General features: G+C 44.1%; 1 protein-coding gene across 1 annotated transcript in view; it reads left to right on the forward strand.

Annotated features, from left to right (window-relative positions):
* The first annotated feature begins 6631 nt into the window (after nucleotides 1-6631).
* NPY (neuropeptide Y) overlaps nucleotides 6632-16801 on the forward strand; it is a 40188-nt gene continuing 30018 nt past the window's right edge. Inside the window, exons 1-2 of the mRNA XM_069211518.1 lie at nucleotides 6632-6920; nucleotides 7809-8005. Of these exons, the coding sequence (XP_069067619.1) occupies nucleotides 7809-8005 (197 nt within the window). The 5' untranslated portion in view covers nucleotides 6632-6920. The remainder of the gene's footprint in view (nucleotides 6921-7808; nucleotides 8006-16801) is intronic.

Consider the following 16801-nt stretch of genomic DNA (forward strand, 5'->3'; position numbering starts at 1 on the left):
AATGCTGCCTACCGCCACGGCGACGGCTGCCAAAAGACCGTCGCCGTGGCTAGCAGCCGACCGCCATATTATGACAGTAGCCAGAATTCCACCATAAGGAATTCCCTGGCACTGATAGTGCCTACCGCCATAGTTTTCGTGGCAGTAAAAAAGCCACGGAAACCATGGCGGTGGGCAGGGTCATATTACCGTGGGCGGCCTAGTGACGCCCGCCATGGCGGTCGGTGTGGTACATTGGCGGTTTGGCTTTTGCCAGACCTCCAATGTCATAATATGGCAGTATGTACTACCAGCCTGTTGGTGGTACTACCACCACCATAACACCGACTGCCGGGGTCAAAATGAACCTCTAAATGATTTTGAAACATTTTAAAACATAGCTAATAAATAGCTCCATGTCATGTATAACAGCTTTGGCCAATTCTGGCATTTTAGCCAACAGCACTTTGGATACTAGGGTATGAAGCCCACAATAACAGCATTACCAACACAGCAAGTCCAACAATATAAAATGCTACTGGCTAAAAGCCAGGAATGGCTGATGTCATCCTGCCACTGGGCAGACTTCTGAAGTGCAAAACATAAGTTAGCTCCTGACGTTCTGCCTGTTTTCCTCTATGCAATCCAGAGTTAAACAATACAGTGAGTGAGAGGGCTGAACAAGCTTTTAAATGGAGATGTGAACATCTCTCTGCTAAAGGGCTAACATTAACAGGACTTGGAAAAGCAAACTGCATGTGAAAAAGATGTTATTTGTGCGAGCATAAGCTGAAGATGTCTTAAAAGACAATGAGAATGGAAAAACTATACCCCAGGACTCAAGTTTCTCAGCGAAATCTTGGCCTGCAGGTTCCTGTGATTTAGGTAGAGTACCTACAACACCGCTATGATCATGCCCTGCCTTTTAAAGGTGCAACAAGTGCTGGATGTGCTACGACAATGCACACAAACGCACCTTTTTCAACAGTGCATTTTTATGGACAACACATTTTTACCTGTCTTCTGTTCCACAACAATCTCAGTCAATCACTATTTGTAAAGTGCAGCTACTCACCCGTGAGGGTCTCAAGGCGCTGGGGGTGGGGGACCTCATCCAAAGAGCCACGTCTTGAGGTTCTTCCTGAAGATGGTGAGCAACGGGCTTTGTCTCAGGGGGAGGTTGTTCCAGCTCTTTGCTGCAATGTAGGTGAAAGATCGTCCCCCTATGGTGGTTTTGCAGATGTGAGTGACGGTAACCAGGGCCATCTGGGAGGAGCGGAGGGATCTGGCCGGGGTGTGGAAGGAGACGTGGTGGTTCAGGTAGGCAGGTCCTGCGTTGTTTGGCCTTGTACGTGTGGGTGAGAAGCTTGAAAGTGATCTGCTTCCCGACCGATAGCCAATGGAGGGTCCTCAGGTTTTAGGAGAGGTGTTCTCATCCAGAATGAGTCTGACAGCGGTGTTCTGGATGAGTTGAAGCTTTTTGATGCTCCTAGTTGAGGTGCTGGTGTAGAGGGTATTGTCGTAGTCGAGCTTGCTAGTGACTAAGGCGTGGGCGACTGTCCTGCGACAGTCTGCTGGGATCCATTTGAAGATCTTCTGAAGTTTGTGGAGTGTGTGCCAGCAGGAGGTGGCAACAGGGTTTACCTGGCGTGTCATGGATGGGGAGGGGTCAAGGAGGATTCCTAAGTTGCGGGCGTGCTCGGTCGGGACAGAGGGGGCGTTGAGGGATGTAGGCCACCAGGAGTCGTCCCAAGCTGAGGTGGTGTTTCTGAAGATGATGTGCTCTGTATTGTCGGAGTTGAGTTTGAGGCAGCATTCCCGCATCCAGGTGGTGACGACTACCATTCCTGAGTGAAAGTTTCTTTTGGCCGTGTCTGGGTCTTCAATGAGGGAAATGATGAGTTGTGTGTCATCGGCATATGACATGATGTTCATACCGTGGCTTCTGACAATGGCAGCAAGAGGAGCCATGTATATGTTGAACAGTGTGGGACTCAGTGAGGATCATTGGGCGAATCCGCAGTTGACTCCTGTGGGTCTAGAAAAGTAGGGCGGGAGTCTGACCCTCTGCGTCCTTCTGGAGAGGAAGGAGTGGATCCATTCCGGGGCCCTTCCGCAGATACTTATGTCGTGGAGTCTGGTGCGCAGAATGCTGTAGGAGACCGTGTCGAATACTGCTGAGAGGTCGAGGAGCATGAGTGCTGCAGTGTGGCCATGGCCTAGGAGTAACCGGATGTCATTGGTGGCAGCCAGGAATGCTGTCTCTGTGCTGTGATTGCTGTGGAAGCCGGACTGGGAGCTGTCCAGGGAGTTGTTGGTTTGATGAAATTCCGTATTTGTCAGTTGATAGCTTTCTCCAGAACTTTGGCGGGGTAGGGTAGCAGAGAGATGGGCCGGAAATTCTTACGTCCTGATGGGTCAGACAAAGGTATCTTCAGGAGAGGGCATATTTTGGCGTGTTTCTAGTCCTCGGGGAAGGTACCTGTGCTGATGGGCCAGTTGACTGTGTTACGGAGCTTGTGGGCAATGGATGCAATGGCTCTAATGTATATGTGGTGCGGGCAGAAGTCTGAGGGGGCTCTGGAGTGGGTGCTGTTCATGATGTTGACTGTTTGCTATGTGGTGTGCGTGGACCAGCAGTGGATGGTCTGGGTGGGTTCTGGGGGGGTGGGTCGATCACAGGTTCCAGTGCCAGGATTTTCCAGGAGGAAGCTGTCGTAGATGTCTTGGATCTTGTGGTGGAAAAAGGAGGTGAGTTTGTCGCAGAGGTCCTGTGACGGGGGATGCTGATGGCTTCGGAGGGGAGATCTGTGAACTCGTTGATGACTGAGAAGAGTTCCTTAGAGTTGTGTGCGGAGGAGTTGATGCACTCCCCAAGTGCATCCTTCCTTGCGTTCTTTCTTGGTTTTTCATTGGTGGGCTGCAGTTGCGGCTCTGAATGATGCGAGGTCTTCACTGGATTGGCTGTTCCTCCATTTTTTCTCTAAACGTCTGCAGGTACACTTTGATTCTTGGAGTTCGTTTGGCCGATGTCAGCCAGATAGGGGCTAGGGTGTTGGCGCATTCAGTGATCCATGCGTTGAGTTTACATGCTGCTGTGTTGGCGTCATCAGAAGGGGGAAGGAAGGATTTGGTGATCCATAAGGTGAGTTGCTCGGTGGTGATTTCATTCCAACCCTGTGGAGGGTGCTGGAGGTGTGGGTGCGGCTGCTGGGTGCATTGATTGTGAAGTGTATGCAGCAGTGGTCGGTCCAGTCTGGGGTGGAGATGGTCTCGATGGAGATCCAGCCTCAACTAACATATTAACAAAATAGGCATCAGAGCTATCAAATTGCTCTAGACTTTCCCTCCACTGTTTACAGCTCAGAGAGTGCATACCTGAGGATAACCTGCATTCTCAGATTCCACTCACATGGCTACCACGGCAATCCATTCGTATCACCATTTCCCGCCTAGCATGACTGCTTGCTCCAAAGCTTTAACAAATCCTTTCCAGAACTGGCTGCAGAGCATACAATTCCCTTTTGAAAGTTCCTTCCTCTGGCCTAAGCATGACCCAGGGAGACTGGCAAGCTCCATTTAACACTACGTCAATAGAAAATGTGCTGCCTCTTGGCAATTCCAAGGCTGCTGCTAACCCTCTGCCATTATCTATGCTCTAAGAAGATGATGCATTCTCCAATCTGCTGTCAACTCGCAGGCTACTAACAAGACACTGCTGTGTCCCACGTCCTATGTCACCCATCTTATGTCTGAAAGCTTTCCACTTGTGTAGCTGGGCCTAGTGCCAGCGACAGGAACAGATCCAATCGAGGTCAATAGGAGTCTTCACACAAGAGCTCCCATTGTCCTTGGTTTGATCTGTTCCTGTTGCAGCACGAGGCCGAGTCACACAAGAGGGGCAGCATTTTTATTGGCACTGATGGGACAATGCTGGGTGGTAGGAATTTTGTGGATTCCTGCAGATTCAAGAACTTTCCATCACAGAACTGTACGGAAAATGCATGATTTCAGGAAAAGTTTGAGGTTTGCACGCCATTGTGACAGTGGCGTAACAAAGGCCCCTACAGCCCCTGCGGTGCGGGAGGCCCCGAGCTCCAGGGTGCCCCCTCAGCACAGTACACTGTACATGGGCGGCAGGCCCCTGACTGGGTCCAGGGGGGCAGGGGGGCCCTCCAGATACTTTGCAGGGGGCGCCCTCAAGTTCTGTTACGCCACTGCATTGTAAGAAAACCTACTGGGATCTACGCAAGTCACACACCATCCTGTATTCCCCTAGGTATCTTGATTTCAGAAATGTACAGGTTGGCTAGGTTTCCCTAGGTAGGGCTAATCTAGGGTCCAAAATCTAGAGCTACCCACATCGGAAAAAGAGTCCGTTTTCGGTGAAAAAATGCGCTGCATACATGTTGCATTTTGGGCTGTTTCTTGTCACGGGCCCTAGGCCTACCCTCACAAGTGAGGTACCATTTTTATTGGGAGATTTGTGGGACCATAATATAGTAGAACATTTGTTACTACCAACTGGATTTTGCTGCAGTTGTGCCTTTCAATTGTATGCCAGTGTTTAACAAAGACATTTTAAAAAATATCCTCCAAATAATACGCTAGTACGGATACCCACAAATCCAGAGATGTACACATAACTCCTAAACTCTATATCTTGTGCCTATTTCCGAAATACATAAGCTTCCTTGATACCCATTCTTCACTCTGCCTATTTCGTTATAAGAATTGGTCTATACTTGGTACTCAATGAAAAAACATTGTACGGTACAGCTCAGTTGTTGGCTCTGGGTACCTTAGGTTCTTGGAGAACCTACAAGCCCTATTTATCCCTGTAATCAGAAGGGTCTAGCAGACATAATGGTATTTTGCTTTTGTCAATCGGCTATTTTGACAAAAAAGTTAGATGAAAATGTTGTCACAAATGTCCCCTTTTTTCTACTCATTTTCAATATTTCTTTATTTCAACAGTTATTTTCTTTGGGCAAACCTTAAGGTATCTACAAATGTGACCCCTTGCTGAATTCAGAATGAATGTTGTCTACTTTTTAAATTGTATAGCTTTTCTGGATCACCTCTAGGTTTCCCACTGGTTTCCACAACAAACTGGAAATAGGTGGCGAGCATAAAAAATAGGGCAAATAGGTTACCGCATGGAAAAATGCTAAAACTGTGGTATAAAATCCGTTTTTTTATTCAGCTCTGCATGTTCCTGAAAGCAGGTGACTTTAGTATAGCAAAAGGTTTGTGGATGCCATTTTAGGGAAAAAACGGACACTTTTATCTTGGGCACTTTTTCTCTATTTTTTTCACAAAACTAAAAATCTTGCTATATTTTTTCTATTTCCCCAGTCCCCTCCAGGGGCATCGACAAATCATGGGCACCTTTAGAATCCCCTGGACGTTTGTAAAAAAAGGACGATTTTGGCTTGGATACCTTATGTGCACAAAAAGGTATGGGGAACTAGGAGGGAACTTCCCCAAATAGCCAAAAAAAGGCTTAGCACTGAGGGAGGGGGGCTTTCAGCAAAAGGCTTACACTACTTCAAGGCTGCCACAGTTGCTCCTAGTGCCTAACTAACTAGACCCCACCTGGATATTGTATTTTGCGACTAGTCAAAAAAATGCGAAATTGCCACTTTTGTAAAAATCCTGCTATTTTTACACGTGTCTGTCATTTATTAGCCAATAAATGCGAAATTTACACTTTTGCAAAAATCCTGCGATTTTTACACAAGTGTCTGTCATTTGTGCTCTGGCATCAGGCATCCTCCTGTTTTAAGGTATGATGCTGATGATTGTGACTTGACAGCCCAAGGATCGAGCGGTATAATTGTGACAGTTACATGTTCTACCTGCTGTAAAAATACTACAAATGTACGGGTCTAGGACTGCAAATTAAACTCCTATTAGGCAACGTTTGCCACCCCGGGCTGCAGACTCCTGGATGGCATTTTGCTGAACCAAAGTTAAACAGCTGTACTCCCCTGAACCGTGGGCCCTACCAAACCCAACCGCGAACGCCTCAAAGTCCAACGCAGTGCAGTGTGCCACCTGACTACTTACAAATACGTCAGCACCCTTGGTTTTGGCATTAGTCTCTCAATTTTTAATGCACAAAAATAGCACCTTTCAATGTGGAAATTAATCTCACCCAATTTTGGTTTCTATCTCGCCCTCTTGTTCAGTCACAACTATTAGCATGTGTGTTCAAGGGGTGACGCCGGTTTTCTTCCCCGCACCTATGTCCTAATTTCACAATAACCTGACACTGCCACGACAAAAGCTACAGCAGATGTCCCATGCAATAATTTCGTGACAGTTCAGAATGACTATGAGGGAGTGTTTCAGGGAAAACAATGGGAAATGAACTTCCCAGTTAACTTGCATTGGAGCGAAGGAAGTTTTAGGAAGAAGGAATCTAAAATAAGTTTTGCCCGAATCGTGAGCGCTGGCTGACACACAACCCTTAACGTTAACATGCCACCTGAGCCCGCTCTTCTTAATGTGACATCTACAATCCCACTCTCCCGCGGCGCTCAAAGGGACACTGTGGTCGTGACTTGTCGCTTTCTTGCTGGCGGAGCTCCCCCACTTTCCGTCATGCGTCACAAGTGCAGATCTCCCCAGGTCAATTTGTGCGTGCGCCTTGTGCGCCACAGGGACCTGCGCGTATTACGCGAAGACTCGTCTCCTAGAAGCCCACACTTCACGTGCTGAAGGGGGCAGGTTCATCCGACTGGGTGGACCGTATTTTTATGGGCGGCTCATTTATACTCTCCAATCACAGGCTTCACCGTGAAGCACAGTCACAAAAACCCTACTAATAACCAGCCTCGGATTGCCTCCCTTTGCCTTCGCGTTGAGAAGTTAGTTGGAGCAGCGAGCTGAGTAGAGACTACCGCTGCAGAAACTCGTCTTTCGGGAGACCGAAGGTAAGGCTTGTGTAGAGATTAATAGTAGAAATTCCTATCATATTTGATAGCTTGCTACCTCCGTTGTATTCTGTTGGATGTTTGGGGTGCGGTTATTTTACTACATTCTAATACCAGTCATTTAACACTTTTTTTTCTTAGTTTTCATTTGCTTAGTTTTGGAAACCGGTTCCATTTTGTTATTTTCATCTATCAATCACTTTATCTCTTGCTGTGTGGGATGAGAAAAAGGAAAGTATATCTGCATTGAATTCTTTAAGTGAACCCGTGTTTCTATAATTAATTTACAAGAACAGACCACAGTAGATCATTTTATAAAAAATGAACTAATTCCGAATGAAAACATTTTGTTTTCATGTCATATAGGAAACAGGAATAACTCTGCACACAGTCAGAGGAAAAGGCGTCTGTGTTTTTCAGCAACGTTCTCTTAAATATCATTTAAAAGGACAAAATGAGTAAAGCATTAATGTTTTTATTCAGTGTGCTGCTGTGTACGCTCTTTATTAAGGGCGAATCCACGTTGATAAATTGTGTATTTCGTCATGTTTAGGATCTTTCATTTTAATACTTAAATTCGTGTCGCGATTCACGAACTGTGAGTGGTTAGCTTAAAAGGTTCAATTTTCGGATATTCGATGCTGGAAATAAGCACTTTAAAATCAAGGAATGTTCCTGGCAAGTTTTAGCATCATTCACATTTATATATTTATGTTGCCGTATTTAGGGCACGTGACCTGTAGGAAGTCGTCCACATATGACCTATGGTGTATTAAATTGGATTTCTGATTAGATGAGAGATGGACTCCACTTTTGTCTACCTTCCCTTGTTCATATAGGTGTGCTAGTCCTTAACCCTGCGCTTCCTCCTTTCTCGGTACCGTGCAGATGCAGATGCAAGGGGGCAGCATGAGGTTGTGGCTGTCAGTGCTGACCTTCGCCCTGTCGTTGCTGATCTGCCTGGGGACGCTGGCAGATGCATATCCTTCCAAACCCAACAGTCCTGGAGAAGATGCCCCTGCAGAAGATATGGCCAAATACTACTCTGCACTGAGGCACTACATCAACCTCATCACGAGGCAGAGGTATGATCACACATGTGGCACCGGGGAGGTGTGACACACATCTGTCTCCCTTCATACTAATGATAACTCTCTCAGCCCTTAAGCATCTTCCTAAAGATATCTCACACTGTCTAAAATTCTGGATTTACTAACCCAAAGGGTATTCCTTTGTGTTTCTTTTTTCAATTCCATCTCGAAGCCCAAATACTGTATTCCCATTAGAATCATGATAATTGAGGTAATTTGAAAAGGGGGAACAATGTAGTAACCCAAATTGTGTCTAAAACAATTACATGCATTTTTACTTTAAATAAAGACTTCTTCTGCTAAGGTCACTTTGTGAGCAGAGGGGGGTCAGGCTGTCTGGATAAAACAGCCCAGATTTTAGCAGCTATCTACGTGGGGTTCCTTTCTCTTTTTATCTAAGTCAGACAGACAAATCATTGGAATCATACAGTATTTTTTTAAATGTTCTGTGAGTGAGAGAGTCCATCCATCTCCATTGAAAGGGCAGTGTGGCCCCGGAAGTCTTGGAGAAGCTGCACACATCCAGACCACAGGGACTGTTCTACAAACAAGTTTTTCTAGCCGCCTACACACAGGCAGACTCACACGGGTGAACTATCTTTGATATTAGGTTTTCTAAACAAACATTTTAGTCTATGTCTCACATACAATCACCCATCAAAATCACCCATCAAACCGCCAGGCACTGTGTCCCATAAGATGGCCATCATGCATAGCTTCAAAACTTTTCCCACATAGGCTCAAAACAAAAACAATAATCTTCCAATCACACAACGTACATGGTATGACTTGCTATCCATATGAGCAGGTTCTTAAGCTCCCCACATAGGGAAAGTAAGTGCTATGCAAATGTTAGAATAAAATGCAATCCAGAACTACACGTGCAGAATATAGTTAGAGATGTCTTCGTCACTAGTGGCATTAAGTAGTGCTGGTAATGAAACATAAATCACCAAGGGAACTGTGCTCACCATGGAGGTGGAAGAGAATAGATGGGAGGGGGCAGGATTAGAGCTGGGCATGATCAGTCCAGGTGGCAGACAGCTAGTAGGCTGCTCAAAAGAAACATACTTTTACAACCCATCTCCCCTCCTGCACATTATTGAAACACCTTAACATGATTGGCATACTTTTAAAGTCACACTACCAACACCTCGCAGCAGAACTATTGTACATTATTGGGACAATGGAAGCACTATCCAGCAAGGAGTGTGTTCTTTTATTGGACTATTCCAGCACTTCTCAGAAGCCTGACATGCCCATAAAAGACAATCCCAGCACTACTCAGCATATCTGCAGTACTAGTAATGGGGAGAGCACAGCAGAGGTTCCTATGCTTTTGATGGGGCAGGGCAAGCATTTGTTTAGCAGGACTGTAGTACTGTGGAATAGTACCAGCACTTTATGGAAGAGCTACTAATTCAGCTCCTCTCGTAGGGCTAATATTTTCTAATGAATGGCACCAACACTGTTTAGCACTTGTGCTGTGCCATTAATGGATACTAGAACAGTTCTCTGGAGAGCGGCTATAAATTTAGTGTAACGTAAAAGCATCTCTTGGCATGGGTATTGTCATGTTAACGAGACCAGATATACACTTCTGGAGTCCTGCACTTTAATCAGAGCAGTTACAGCACTTCTCTGCATCAGTATCTTATTTTCAACGGGACAGTGCAAGCACGTCTTTGCAGGTAAAATATATTTAGGGAAGTTTTTGCACCTCTCCAGTTTGTTCAGCGCGTACAAGGATGACCCAGACACAACGTTTACAGATTTTTATCACAGGGCATAGTTTACTTGCCAATAACATGCTTACCACGCATTTCTCTTTTTAAAACCTAACTGCATCTGTTTATACTTTATGTGCCTTCTTGTGTGAAACATCAGAATACAGAAACTGACAGCTCGCCTCAGGACCCACTACAAGTACTTTAATGGAATCTGCCTGAAAAAATAACAATCCCATTGTTAACATTAGGGTGACCACCTCCCCAACAGCGTTTCTAGTCCAGAACTTATCACCTACACTTCACTGTTATCAGGTGTGTCAGTGTATTACATCAGTGAATGCGAGAACACATCACCCTAAACACGCTAGGCTCACAAACAAAGATTGTATACCCTGCCCTAAATGACATGGAATTAGGTTGTCACCCTAACTGAAATGAAGTTCTTTAAAGCCGATCCACTATACTTGGTGACCGTGTCTACTATGCAGACACAGAGGCAGCCACATTGGTATGTTTGTGCTGGAGAGCAGTCGTAAGTGGAGACATTGTGCATCTCCGTGATGAAGGCTCTGGGTCCTTGACTTTGCCAGTCCGCCCCCGTGAGTGGCAGCAGAGCTCCCGCCGTGATATACCAGGAGGTGCCGTGACTGCGGCAAAGATCGATCTGCAGACAGGGATGCCTGCCTGCTTTGATTTCTTCTCCCCTTTTCTGCGTCTCTTAAAAACCTAATTGATGCACTTCCAGATGCAGTAATTGCCACCACGAAACACCATTCCAGGGTGTTGATTGCCTTTCAGAGACGATTTATCAGAATGGCAGCACTGCAACTGAACTTAATGCATGTGTGACAGGCGCTGGTACTGGGCTAGACATCTGCCTGTCCCTGTCACCACATCAACACATTATCCACTGTTTCTGGAATGATGGAAGGATAACGATGTTGGCCAGAAGGAGTGAAATGCAACGGCTTTATCTGCAGCACGGAAATTGATGCACTTAAGAATTTCAATAGGTTTAAGATGCGTAGAGATTTACAGGATGCTGGAATGTGCTGTGTGAAAGAGGGGGATTAGATAGTGTCGATTATAGTTAATTTGACAGTTAATCATTTTTAAAACATGCTGATGGCATACACATATGTTGAAGCCGTCCTCGGAGGGCACACATTTTTGTTAAATGCCTGCCCTGCACTTATGAGATAGAGTCGATGAAGAGACCTTGCAATGACCGACATGGCAATGAGGGTTTGAGATAACTTTTCAATAGTAGTCCAGAGATCACACAATACCCTAGTCACTTTCAGATTGCATCAACGTGACACGAGCATCGTCCCTGTTGACCGAACCCCTTTAGATGCATGAACTATGAGTAATAATAATTTCCGAAAGTTTACTAAAAGCTCTGAAGGACGGCCAAAGGATTACCAAGAATTTTGTAACCTGAAGATTAACGATCTGACTGAGAACTGCACCTGGCATAGCCTAGCAATAACCCCGCCCTTCCTGTCCTGTTTCACGGAGGCGTAGATGATAGCAGATGGAAAAATTGCTATTCTTTTGGTGCACAGAGTAGGCGGTGTGGACTGAGTCAGCCGTTCTACTTCCGAAGTCAATAAAATGAGCCCGAATATTTGCACAACTGCCTCAAACCTTATAAAGCAGCAGAATATAATTTAGTGTGAGGTGTGGAGTAGATTAATGGTATATAGTTTCAAAATAAAGAAAAAATGCTACACCACGGAACGAACTTGAAGGGAAGCTCTCAAAATGTATTGGAGGGTTGCATTGCTCTGATCCCAGCTCTTTTCACATCCATCACCTTTCAAGACCTGTCCAGCTCCATCATGTATCTAAGTTTTAGGTATTTCTATGGGCCATTCACCATCTTGTTTAGAAGACTTCATAGGCCAGCGGGGCAGTCGGACACACATGAAATTAGCTTTATATGTCAGCACCAGCCTTTTTGGAAGGATGTATATAGATTAGCTCATACGGTGGCAGGATGATAACCTTATTTATATGTCATCCTAGCCCTACAAGTGGAAGGTGCTGTTGATCTCAGATACACTGTCCTTTAAGTACATGTCTCAATTTCTGTGCGGCTTAATCATTTCAGAGCCTATAGAAGAACACTTTTCTTGCTTTGTAAGAAGGATCAGTAGGTTAATCACATACCGAATAGACCCTAGGAGAATAGATAGGTCAGGTGGTTAATGCACCTGGGCAAAATGTAGGTCACATTTTCGAAACCAAATTAGCCCAACTCAGCCTTCCATTATTCAGAAGTACATTAAATGTACAGTACTTAGTCTGGCAATAGTAATATCTGTGTGATCCCATTGAGACTGGTCACTGAAGGCTGCTCATGTTGTAAACCAGGAACCACCAAGGTTGGGAGCTGGTAATTGGAAGACACAATAAGGTGCTGCTGTTTTCATTTCCATTTATTTGTCAAATAATTTTCCACCCCATGTGTCCTAGGCAGTGGAAAACAGCTCTAAGGTATTGCCTGGTATACTAGCACCTGACCCACCATATTCGCCCTACGTGAGCACACAAAGAAGCCAGTTGCCCATAGCTGCTTCAACAAATTGAATTGAAATTGCAACATATAGATATATAGTGAGTACTCTCCCTGTGATGAAGCACTGTATGCCCCTGGTTCAGCTTTTTTCGAACATAAAATGATCAACTCGAGGGAGCCACCATAATAAAAAAAAAAAGCTGCTGGTGACCTATGTCCAGTGGGGGCAGTTACCCTAATGTGTTTTAGGCGGCAGGCGTCAGTAATGGCTTATTATGTATGTGAGCATCATTTGGCGGAATTTATCCCAGCATCGGAGCACATATATTAAGTCATTAGATGGGTGCCCCACAATGATGAATATTCATTGAGTTGTGCCCAGTAGGCCGCCCTGTTTGTTATGTCAGACTCTGTTATCACAAAGACAGTCCCTGCTTTGTCCTTAAAGTGCATCTCTGTAACAGCAGAGGCCGGCGCAGACTGCTCATCAGAAACAAGCTTTTGTGTGCTGCGATCCCTGCACAGACATCTTTATAGTAACACTGGATTCACTCATTTCCAGGGACGTGTCTTCTGAGATTCCCACCATTTCGAGCCATTTGGTTTCAAATTCAGTTTTCATATCGATACCACTTTCATATCCCTTCTGTCTATTTTGTCAGTGCAGAGATTGTCTGATGCTTCTATCTCCATTCCAAACTAAAATAAAGTTAGCATCTTCAAGAAGCAAACATCGCTGCACCCAGTAGGAATTATTTGGTAGTAAATCGTTTCATTGCCTATCACAAGTGGGGCCATAGCCTGGTTTTATAAAAGCACCTGGTGCCCTTGAGGCTTTTGCAGTGAAACCTTGAAAGAATGGTGCTTGTTTGAGTTTGTTCTTATGCAGAATATACCGCATATGCATAACTTACAACATGTGACAAGCACATAGGCCATGCTCATGGATAAGTGATGCGGTGATGGGCATGGTTGCGGTGGGTTCAGAAGCAAATGCATGTCTTCGATAGATAAGTCTGAGAGCATATGTGCTCACCCAGGCGCCCCCTTCCGCTGTGGTAGTGAGCGTCTGTCGTACGTCTCTAAATATCTAATAAATATGTATTTTATTCATCTTGAGCTGAGTTACTAAAAAAAAGCCAGGAAGTCCCTTTAGTCTGTAACGTGACTAGGGGGAAATTAAAACCCATAAATACAAAAACTATAATTGTGAAGGGACGGGCGAGTGTATCGCAAAGTGACCATTAGCTTCCTGTACCTGCCGCGATTTGTTGCGGCTTCTTGCTGTCAAATCCAGTCTAATTTTTCAGAGGGGCCAAACTCTGAGATTGAAATGGAGTGCCCTAATCCCGTGCTTGTTTATTCGAAATGTCAGGCTAATGCATTTTTTTTGTATTTTTCTTCTGCAAACTTATTCATGAAATAATTTAATGCCATCGGTTTTCAAGAAATTGGAAAAAAAGATGTACTTTTAATGCACAAGGAGGCTGCTGTCCTATGGTCAGATATGTATCCTTCCAAAATTAGAACCCTTGGACTTTGGGGACTGGTGCAGCAAGGGTTTAGACCCAGGTGCCGCACAGGCTGTGAAGGATAAACCTATTTTCTCAAGTTTGATACACAAGTGTGATCTTGCTGCTCTCTTCAACAATTTGGGCAGTGCTGTGAAATATCTGACTAAAATATTTTAAAATGAACACATTGATTCCAAAAATATTATCTGTTACACCTGTTTTCAGTGGGATTTTTTTGGTGCAAATACTTCTGCAGGTGTGTAGCAAAAATCAATAAAAGCGAATTTGCTGCCAAACCATAACTGAAGAAGAAGAGAGGAGTAAAGGTGGCAGTCGGACAACAAGCGCAAAAGCAAGAAGTTAACGGAGAGAAGTTACGCTAGTAGCTACTCTGTAGCTAAACACGAGAAAAAAGGGTGAGTGTAAGATGTAAATATGCTTCTAGCATAAAACTCAAAAACCAAAAGGGCAGAGGGAATAGAATAAATCTAAAATGCCATCAAAAAAGCTAAAGATGTCTTTCATCCAAAGTGTGGGGTGAAGTAGGGGTCGGCGCTGTTCGCCATTACCTAATTGTATTCTCTATATGATCTGCTTAAGCGCTTTGCATAATGTCATAGCCATGTCTATGACACTTTTATTCATATCTTTTTTATCACCTATGCTCACTTCTCTTTTTATGGTCATCTTTCCTTTCTTTTGCTGGATCAGTGAAAGCAGGCTAACTTTGCGATTTACTTCACATCTACTCTGTTAGGGTGCTGGTTTCAACCAATCCAGGCCTTTGAATGCGGGGACTAGACAGATTGTAGGATCCAAACCAATTAGATTTGTATACATTTTTACCATTGAGGGAGCAATTTAAAAAAGGTGTTGCTTGAATGAGTGTGTAAAGTAGATGTCACAGAGCCAATATTAAAGGGTAAATACGCAACACAGCCTGGATACTTAGGACGTGGGCCTGCATATTCAATAAATTAGCCAAACTTAATTTCCCCAGGCAGATGTGGCTAAACAAGGTGTTCCCAAAACCAACGTACACGTGTATCAAAAGAGCAGCATTTTCACCTTGCATTGGTGAGCTGCATTTGGTCTACAATGGATCATGCAAGCCAACCCTTCTGAGGACACTGCCTATGCACCTATTTGCATTTATAGAGACATGCGAAGGTTTTCTATTCATTTATTTGTCATGCAACAGTCAACAACCAGCAGGAGATTAAAACAAGGAGAATGGTGCTTAAATTACAATGGGCTCTCTATCGATAGGGTTACGCATTAAGCATGCCGAAGTTTCATTGTTTCCAGAGACAATGCAAAATATTTATTGTTTTATTTTACAAAACAACTCAGACTATGTGTGAGTGCATGTTGGGGCCGCACAATAATAATAAACAGTTCACTTTGAAAAGTCGTATTCATGACAAACACTACAGGGCAGTGAGCAGCATACTTCATAAATTGCTTTAGCTATTTTGCTAGGGGAGATAGATAAACTGAAAAATATGCTAGCACTTGGTCTGGACTTGAATCACTGATTAGTAAATTCTAGTTAGGTTTTCCCACAGACTTGCCAGTAATCTGCACTGTCATTCTTTATGTGTAAATTTGCTTGTTACATATGCATTGTAAATCTACTGAAAACTGGACACAATTTTGATATTCAGTTGCTCACCGAGCCAGCCCCTAGCCTACATACAATTGCTGCCTGATAGGCATGACCTACTACATGCCCAGAAGTAAGCACGTTTGTCCCTGACAAATTACTTAAATTCTAAAATGAACGTGACACCATCTTTCTCGGTTGTTGTAAGGATAACACAGATAAATCATGAAGTGATTAGAGCACAAGGGTAAGAGGGTAAATTGGAACCTTGTATTAAATAAGACAACCAGGTTTGACTGAGTGTGTATTACCTTATGAGGTATTCTTCCACTCATTAAACTATCTTATAAAATAGTTTAAACTGAAGGGTTAAGATTGTTGAGGCCGCATTACCATTCGAGTTATTCGTCCAAGGCTTGAATTAACCTGTACAATAGTTTGATCAAATGATCGGGCACATTAAATCACCCTGCTGGGATAGTAGTGAGCGCACCTGATTGGTTTCGTAAGTATTTTTTTTCACTGTGCAATTTACAAATGTAATTCTTCTTTCAGCCAAGTTAGTATAGTCCAGATCTTCCAGTAGACAATTATGGTTTAAAGGGCAGGATCCATCAGTCTTCTAGGTCATCAACTATTCTTCGGAATATGCAGAATATACAGACAAGGAGGAAATATGTATTTAAAGTGTTTGCATTGGAGACTTCTGTATGCCAGTATTTGTAGTCTGTGATGACTACCATTAAGGCTTCAGCAATGCATTAGCATGTGTGCTGGTAACGGCACCAAAGTGGCATACCTCTTTAGTTCTACCCTGGGTCTCTTTGAAGGATCTCAGGAATCTATGCTCAGAGACAAATAGTTTACTAGATTGTGTTGGAAAATAAGATTACTTACCTGTAGACCACGGGGTGGGAGCTCTGCAGCTGTATTTTTAGGAGCCTGCAAGGACATAAAGAACTTAGTTTTATTGGGATGAAACAGTAACCCTGACCCTGCCAAGGTTTTGTGGACTTTGCTTTGCGCAACCTGAAACACCAGTCAATGTTTTAGTGTGTTGTTCTAAGTGGGACCCATGCACACTGTGCCACTGGACAAAGTTATACAAGACTGATGACATCTAACAAGTGTGAAATCGATCTTGGATTGCTTGTGTTCTAGTTCAGGTAGGACCTGATCTGCCAGTTTAGGCAGGGCTGTTGCCATTGCAACAGGGTCAAGACTGATTTACATATGACTGGATCCAAACTGAGGTGGCTTGGTGTGAAAACTAAGAGTGGACTGGGATGCGACCCGAACAAAACTACCAGTAGCTGAAATTAACTCAAGCATTCCATCCATCACTTTTTGTATGCTTCAATGACTAGAGAATGGCATCCACAAGCTGGGCAACGCCTAATGAAAAGAAAACAGTAG

Source organism: Pleurodeles waltl, chromosome 10 (assembly GCF_031143425.1).
Source record: "Pleurodeles waltl isolate 20211129_DDA chromosome 10, aPleWal1.hap1.20221129, whole genome shotgun sequence".
Classification (NCBI taxonomy): Eukaryota; Metazoa; Chordata; class Amphibia; order Caudata; family Salamandridae; genus Pleurodeles; species Pleurodeles waltl.